The sequence below is a fragment of the Eucyclogobius newberryi genome, unplaced genomic scaffold (genome assembly GCF_026437365.1).
Source record: "Eucyclogobius newberryi isolate DKJ021-1_F unplaced genomic scaffold, fEucNew1.0.hap1 SCAF_4, whole genome shotgun sequence".
NCBI lineage: Eukaryota > Metazoa > Chordata > Actinopteri > Gobiiformes > Gobiidae > Eucyclogobius > Eucyclogobius newberryi.
The window spans coordinates 43733191-43741485 of NW_027316056.1; the positions used below are offsets into that span (position 1 = coordinate 43733191).

General features: G+C 50.7%; 2 protein-coding genes across 2 annotated transcripts in view; both read right to left on the reverse strand.

The window, feature by feature from the left end:
• The window catches only part of LOC140378057 (uncharacterized), a 6731-nt gene extending 1636 nt beyond the window's left edge, over positions 1-5095 (reverse strand). The window contains exons 1-2 of the mRNA XM_072463687.1: positions 4881-5095; positions 3788-3980 (exon numbers count right to left, since the gene is read on the reverse strand). Of these exons, the coding sequence (XP_072319788.1) occupies positions 3788-3980; positions 4881-5095 (408 nt within the window). The remainder of the gene's footprint in view (positions 1-3787; positions 3981-4880) is intronic.
• LOC140377066 (uncharacterized) overlaps positions 1-7044 on the reverse strand; it is a 43718-nt gene extending 36674 nt beyond the window's left edge. The window contains exons 1-2 of the mRNA XM_072462351.1: positions 6981-7044; positions 5103-5155 (exon numbers count right to left, since the gene is read on the reverse strand). The gene's annotated coding sequence lies outside the window, so the exon portion shown is untranslated. The remainder of the gene's footprint in view (positions 1-5102; positions 5156-6980) is intronic.
• Positions 7045-8295: the final 1251 nt, after the last annotated feature.

Here is an 8295-nt window from a genome sequence, read left to right on the forward strand (position 1 = left end):
CCTGTCACCTCCAGTCGCCCCCTGTCACCCCTTGTCACCCCCTGTCACCCCCAGTCGCCCCCTGTCACCTCCTGTCACCCCCAGTCGCCCCCTGTCACCTCCTGTCACCCCCTGTCACCTCCTGTCACCCGCTGTCACCTCCTGTCACCTCCTGTCACCCGCTGTCACCTCCTGTCACCCCCTGTCACCCCCTGTCACCTCCTGTCACCTCCTGTCACCTCCTGTCACCCGCTGTCACCTCCTGTCTCCCACCACTAGAAAAGCTCTTCAGTGACAGAAAACATTTGTGTTTCCTGTTTTGTAGTTTGTGCTTGTATTGTGTCTCTCACCAGTCCCGCAGCTGTCCCCGGGCCTCTGCCTTTTGTCCCCGGTCCCGCAGCTGTCCCCGGGCCTCTGCCTTTTGTCCCCGGTCCCGCAGCTGTCCCCGGGCCTCTGCCTTTTGTCCCCGGTCCCGCAGCTGTCCCCGGGCCTCTGCCTCTTGTCCCCGGTCCCACAGCTGTCCCCGGGCCTCTGCCTCTTGTCCCCGGTCCCACAGCTGTCCCCGGGCCTCTGCCTCTTGTCCCCGGGCTCCAGGGCCTCCAGACGCCGCTGTTGTTCGCTGTTGATGAGCCTTAACCGGATCAGCTCGTGCTCCAGCTCCGCTCGCGTCCCCGGTGTCTGGAGCTCCCGGTGTGTCTCCCGGTGTGTCTCCCGGTGTGTCTCCCGGATCAGCTCGTGCTCATAGTCCGTCACGCTCCGCTCCAGCTGCGCGCAGATCTGCTCCGCGGCGCAGCGCAGCCGCTCGCGCACGAGCGCCTGAAGAGTCTGAGACAAAGTCATGTTTGTGTCGCTGAACACGGCTAACGGCTAACGGCTAACGGCTAACAACACAGCTACAACAAAACAGCAGCGCATGCGCGTAGGGAACGAGCATCACTGCCCCTGGTGTTCACAAGGCGTCATTACAGAAGAGGCCTCTGTCCCACATCCGGTACGTCACGACCCACTTCCGGTGCGTCAGGAGCGAAACAGACTCAAAGCGTCAGAGATGTGCATAATAACTGATGAAAAAAGAGTGTTTATTTTACCATTATTATTGTATTATTTTGTCTTATGCTGTTTTTATTTTCCCTCCAATCTTTATTAAGAAATGAGAGGTTTTGTTTAAAACACTCTTAATAGAAGAACTTCCTGTAAGTTTTCTGTCCTTTTCCTCTGTATCTACTGCGTTGCAACAATGAAATTTCCCCATGTGGGACAATAAAGGAATATTTTATCTTATGACGTCACAGTCAAATAGAGCTGTCTGGAAACAGTAGAAGAAGAGTGTAGCTCCTCCTCCTTCCTCCTCACACTTTATTTACACAACACAAACTGATAAATATTGCATATTTTACAAATATATTTCGTTTTCCAGATCCACACTTTAAAAACATGTTTTATGTTTGAGTGCTAAAGTTAAAGCTGTTGTGTCCCTGCTCCTGTTACACTGTGGAAGGGCATCAGGTGCAGAACCATGACACAAGTGTAAGTGTCTTTGTGACTCCTGAGCCTCAGCGGCTTAAAGGACGTCCCACATTAGAAAGAACCTTTGACCTAAACTGAAGCCAGCTCCGACCTTTGACCTAAACTGAAGCCAGCTCCGACCTTTGACCTAAACTGAAGCCAGCTCCGACCTTTGACCTAACCTGAAGCCAGCTCCGACCTTTGACCTAACCTGAAGCCAGATCATCGCACGATGAAGAGATTTGAGGCAGATTCAGAGCAAACACCTGGAGCAGATGAAGCAACGAGGAGCAGCTCCAAAGACATCAAGAGAGAAGCTGCTGAAGGTCGTCACAGGTCACGAGAGGTCACAGGCAGAGCAGGGATGGAGCAGGTGCGGGGCAGGGGCCTCATAATAAACTGAGTGAACCTGTGGATTATTTACATCAGAAATACTTCACATACTCTAAATGTTTGGGGGCCCCTAGGGCCCCCAAATGGCCAGCAGGGGCACTGCTAAAGCTAATGTTAGCGGCTAACGCTAACACCTGTACGTTATGAATGCTTTATTTATAATCACGACGACACTTTATCGACACAAAGCTGTCGCAGCAGTGTTTTCTCCCATGATGCACTGAGTAAAACACTGCATGACACACGCTGCATGTCCGTCCCTGCTCTCATCCCCACTCACACTGAAAACCAGCCACAGTCGTTGACGATTAGATTTGAATCAATAATCCCGTTATTCGGGCTCCTCCTCGTACTGAACAGCTGCAGGCTCATCCCCATACTAAACAGCTGCAGGGTTCAAGTCTGTGTTGTACTTAGCAGCTGCATGGTCTAGATCTGTGCTGCGCCGATCAGCTTCACGTTTCAGGTCCGGGCTGTACTGATCAGCTGTAGGGTCAAGGTCCGTGCTGTCATTGTCAGCTGCAGGGTCTGGTGCGTGCGTCCTTAGGTGAACAGTGAGATTGTGTTTCTGAATAAAACCTTTGTGGCAGACTGTACAGCTGTAAGGTTTCTCGCCGGTGTGTGTTTTCATGTGTCGTTCTAAGTTGGATCTCTGGCCAAAGGTTTTGTCGCAGCAGAGACAGCTGAAAGGTCTCTCTCCTGCGTGAGTGATCTTTATGTGTCGGATCAGATTCACCTTCTCACTGAAGTCTTTTTCACAGACTGAACACCTGAAAGGCTTCTCAGCTTTGTCACTGAACATGTCTTTGAGTAACTGATCCGGGCTCACGTCGTCCGAGTGTGTTTTCATGTGGCGCTTCATGTTCTCGTTGCTTTTAAAGCCTTTGTCACAGACTGTACAGCAGTAAGGTTTGTCTCCAGAGTGGCTCCTCATGTGCGCGCGCAGACCCTTGGGCAGCGTGAAGCATTTCTCACAGACTGAGCACCTGTAAGTCTTGTCGTTGGAGTGTGTGTGCATGTGCTCTTCCAGGCAGAACTTGCGCGTGAATGTTTTGAGGCAGACAGAGCAGCTGAAGGGTTTTTCGCCGGTGTGGACCCTCACGTGCGTCTGCAGCTGGTGCACGCGCCGGAACTCTCGGTCGCAGATGGGACACTTGAAGGGTTTCTCTCCGGAGTGGATCAGCATGTGGTTCTGTAGATGGTCCGTGCGCAGAAACATCTTACCGCACTCGCCACACTTGTGTTTCTTCACGTTTGTGCTGCAGTTTGTCGTCGCCGGGGAAACGGTTTTGATTAGCGCAGACTCGTCCATCGTCCCGTCCTCCACGTGCATCCTCAGATGTTCCTTCAGCCTCAGTTTACGTTTAAAACCTTTGCCACAAACGGGGCAGATGTGGTGTTTGCCGCGCTGATGCCGCGTCAGGTCCGACTTCTGTTTAAAGGTTTTATCACAGATTGAACATTTAAACGTCAACGCGTTATCGGCCAAAGAAAAGTCCGGGTGGATCTGTAAACTCGGGTCCAGCGTACCGTCCTCCATGTGAATGCGGAGATGTGCGTTTAGGTAAATGCTGTCAGTGAAAACGCTGTCACAAACTGGACAAACGTGATGCAGAAGCCGGAAATGTCGCGTCAGATCAGATTTGTGTTTGAAACATTTCACACACACTGAACACATGAAAGGTCGCGCTCCTGTGTGAACCGGCATGTGTCTTTGAAGGTCTGCGTTGCACCGGAATCGTTTGTCACACTCTGAGCAGCCGAAAGGTCTGTCAGTCCCCGATGCGTCAGAAGGAGGCAGGAGGTCACTCCTCTTGCTGTGGGCCTGTTGTTGACTATAGTCTTCTGAGTGCTCGGTGTCTTCAGAGCTGTCAGTGTGCTCCTCACTATCTGAGTGGAACTGTGTGAGTGGATCTGAGCTGCAGCCTGCTTCTGTCACATTAGTTTCCTCTCTGTTCTCCTCAGTTGCTCTTTGATGAAGCACAGAGGACTTGTCTTCATCCTCTTCACTTTTCACACTGACCATGTGAAGAGGAAACTCTTGCGGCTCCTGCTTGATGCACAGCTCTGGCTCCTCCTCTTTCAGGTGAGCGGGCTCCACACTGGACACAAACAACAACAACATTATTGTCAGTGGAGAATCACCTGAAAACAATTCATGTCTCGTGTGAAGCTGAAGCTCCTCATCATTCGCACATGAACGTTCATTACAAATGATTCGACCAGGAGCGAGGGGGCGGGACCAGGAGCAAGGGGGCGGGACCAGGAGCGAGGGGGCGGGGCGAGGGGCCAGGAGCGAGGAGGGAGGGGCACATGTTTGTTTGGACAGCATATCAGACCCTGTCAGACCCTGTCAGACCCTGTCAGACCCTGTAAAAAAAACAAACTTCAAAATTGGTCCAATCAGAACGAAACTCGAAATGTGTAAAATGTTGATTTTCATGTCAAAGTTATGACTGAAGCTGCTCCTCCTGACGACAGAGCGTCTGGTTCAAACACCCACAGAAACACTGTGCCCCACGCCCTCTGTGCGCCACGCCCTCTGTGCGTCACGCCCTCTGTGTGCCACGCCCTCTGTGTACCACGCCCTCTGTGTGCCACGCCCTCTGTGTGCCACGCCCTCTGTGTGCCACGCCCTCTGTGTACCACGCCCTCTGTGTGCCACGCCCTGTGAAGCCCTGACCTCAGACTCTGGACCTGCAGGTTTAGTTCCTTCTGGAGAGTTTAAACTAATCATCACCAAGTGTCGTTTCTACAGTTCAAGTAAAAAACACAGAACTGTAAAGACTCGACCTCGTTGTCATGGCAACAGAAGACCAGTCGTGACTGTTCCACTCTATTAAGATCATGACTAGAGTTCTTCTAATAAAAGCTATGGATACACTTTAGATACACTTTAGATCCAAAACACGTCCGTTACCATGGAAACCCGCCATCTTTGTTGTTAGGGCCGCATCAAAGAGAAACCCCAGAGGAAACATGAGCAGGACCAGAACACTCACCCCGAGCCGTGCGCGTCCTCCGCGGGCCCCCAGGAGCCGTGCGCGTCCTCCGCGGGCCCCCAGGAGCCGTGCGCGTCCTCCGCGGGCCCCCATGAGCCGTGCGCGTCCTCCGCAGGCCCCCAGGAGCCACGGGGCTCCTCCGCGGGCCCCCAGGAGCCACAGGGGCCCCGGGGCTCCCACAGCTCCGTCTCCTCCTTCAGCTTCACTTCTGCCATGTCTCACTGCTCTGTCCCCGGGGCTGTTTGTCTCACACTGAGCTTCAGTAGCTCTGTTAGCTCCATTAGCTTCATTAGCTTCAGAGCTAATCAAACAGGGGTCCTCATCCCGAGGACCCGCGGCCGTCCTCACAGCTGCCTGTTTAGAACACGCTGTGGCCTGTAGGGGGCAGGATGCTCTTACACTGATCACGTTGAGAAAAATGGTCAGATTCAGACAGATTTAAATCACTTTTTAAAATATTTGACAATAAACAAATCAATTCTGATTATTGTTCTTTCACATCGGAGCCATTTATGTTGAAGAAAGTTCAAATCAGAATCACTTTTATTACTTTTTTCAATGAACGAGAAACTGGACGTCAACGTGCAACATAAACAGAGTATTATAATTATAAGACAAATAAGAATAAGTTCTCTGTTCTTTTACTTCTGTACCTACTTTGTGTTGCAACATTGGAATTTCCCCTTTGTGGGACAAATAAAGGCTTATCTTAAGAATAAGAATAAGAATAAGAATAATAATAAGAAGAAGAAGCAGAAGCAGAAGAAGAAGAAGAAGACGGTGGGGCCTCGAAGTCTAAAGAATATAGTCTCTAGCAGGAGCAGTGAGGGTCGATCGGAAGAGAGCGAGTGAGACGAGACTTCAGGTGAGACTTCAGGTGAGACGAGACTTCAGGTGAGACGAGACTTCAGGTGAGACTTCAGGTGAGACGAGACTTCAGGTGAGACGAGACTTCAGGTGAGACTTCAGGTGAGACGAGACTTCAGGTGAGACGAGACTTCAGGTGAGACTTCAGGTGAGACTTCAGGTGAGACGAGACTTCAGGTGAGACGAGACTTCAGGTGAGACTTCAGGTGAGACTTCAGGTGAGACGAGACTTCAGGTGAGACGAGACTTCAGGTGAGACGAGACTTCAGGTGAGACGAGCCTTCAGGTGAGACTTCAGGTGAGACGAGACTTCAGGTGAGACGAGACTTCAGGTGAGACGAGACTTCAGGTGAGACGAGACTTCAGGTGAGACTTCAGGTGAGACTTCAGGTGAGACGAGACTTCAGGTGAGACTTCAGGTGAGACTTCAGGTGAGACGAGACTTCAGGTGAGACTTCAGGTGAGACTTCAGGTGAGACGAGACTTCAGGTGAGACGAGACTTCAGGTGAGACGAGACTTCAGGTGAGACGAGACTTCAGGTGAGACGAGACTTCAGGTGAGACTTCAGGTGAGACTTAAGGTGAGACTTCAGGTGAGACGAGACTTCAGGTGAGACGAGACTTCAAGTGAGACGAGACTTCAGGTGAGACTTCAGGTGAGACGAGACTTCAGGTGAGACTTCAGGTGAGACGAGACTTCAGGTGAGACTTCAGGTGAGACGAGACTTCAGGTGAGACTTCAGGTGAGACTTCAGGTGAGACTTCAGGTGAGACGAGACTTCAGGTGAGACGAGACTTCAGGTGAGACTTCAGGTGAGACTTCAGGTGAGACTTCAGGTGAGACGAGACTTCAGGTGAGACGAGACTTCAGGTGAGACGAGACTTCAGGTGAGACGAGACTTCAGGTGAGACTTCAGGTGAGACAAGACTTCAGGTGAGACGAGACTTCAGGTGAGACGAGACTTCAGGTGAGACGAGACTTCAGGCGAGACTTCAGGTGAGACTTCAGGTGAGACGAGACTTCAGGTGAGACGAGACTTCAGGTGAGACGAGACTTCAGGTGAGATGAGACTTCAGGTGAGACTTCAGGTGAGACTTCAGGTGAGACTTCAGGTGAGACGAGACTTCAGGTGAGACGAGACTTCAGGTGAAGTCTTCTGCCATGTCTCACGGCTCTGTCCCCGAGGCTGTTTGTCTCACACTGAGCTTCAGTAGCTCTGTTAGCTCCATTACCTTCTTTAGCTTCAGAGCTAATCACACAGGGGTCCTCATCCCGAGGACCCGCGGCGTCCTCACAGCTGCCTGTTTAGAACACGCTGTGGCCTGTAGGGGGCAGGATGCTCTTACACTGATCACGTTGAGAAAAATGGTCAGATTCAGACAGATTTAAATCACTTTTTAAAATATTTGACAATAAACAAATCAATTCTGATTATTGTTCTTTCACATCGGAGCCATTTATGTTGAAGAAAGTTCAAATCAGAATCACTTTTATTACTTTTTTCAATGAACGAGAAACTGGACGTCAACGTGCAACATAAACAGAGTATTATAATTATAAGAAAAATAAGAATAAGTTCTCTGTTCTTTTACTTCTGTACCTACTTTGTGTTGCAACATTGGAATTTCCCCTTTGTGGGACAAATAAAGGCTTATCTTAAGAATAAGAATAAGAATAAGAATAATAATAAGAAGAAGAAGCAGAAGCAGAAGAAGAAGAAGAAGACGGTGGGGCCTCGAAGTCTAAAGAATATAGTCTCTAGCAGGAGCAGTGAGGGTCGATCGGAAGAGAGCGAGTGAGACGAGACTTCAGGTGAGACTTCAGGTGAGACGAGACTTCAGGTGAGACGAGACTTCAGGTGAGACTTCAGGTGAGACGAGACTTCAGGTGAGACGAGACTTCAGGTGAGACTTCAGGTGAGACGAGACTTCAGGTGAGACGAGACTTCAGGTGAGACTTCAGGTGAGACTTCAGGTGAGACGAGACTTCAGGTGAGACGAGACTTCAGGTGAGACTTCAGGTGAGACTTCAGGTGAGACGAGACTTCAGGTGAGACGAGACTTCAGGTGAGACGAGACTTCAGGTGAGACGAGCCTTCAGGTGAGACTTCAGGTGAGACGAGACTTCAGGTGAGACGAGACTTCAGGTGAGACGAGACTTCAGGTGAGACGAGACTTCAGGTGAGACTTCAGGTGAGACTTCAGGTGAGACGAGACTTCAGGTGAGACTTCAGGTGAGACTTCAGGTGAGACGAGACTTCAGGTGAGACGAGACTTCAGGTGAGACGAGACTTCAGGTGAGACGAGACTTCAGGTGAGACGAGACTTCAGGTGAGACTTCAGGTGAGACTTAAGGTGAGACTTCAGGTGAGACGAGACTTCAGGTGAGACGAGACTTCAAGTGAGACGAGACTTCAGGTGAGACTTCAGGTGAGACGAGACTTCAGGTGAGACTTCAGGTGAGACGAGACTTCAGGTGAGACTTCAGGTGAGACGAGACTTCAGGTGAGACTTCAGGTGAGACTTCAGGTGAGACTTCAGGTGAGAC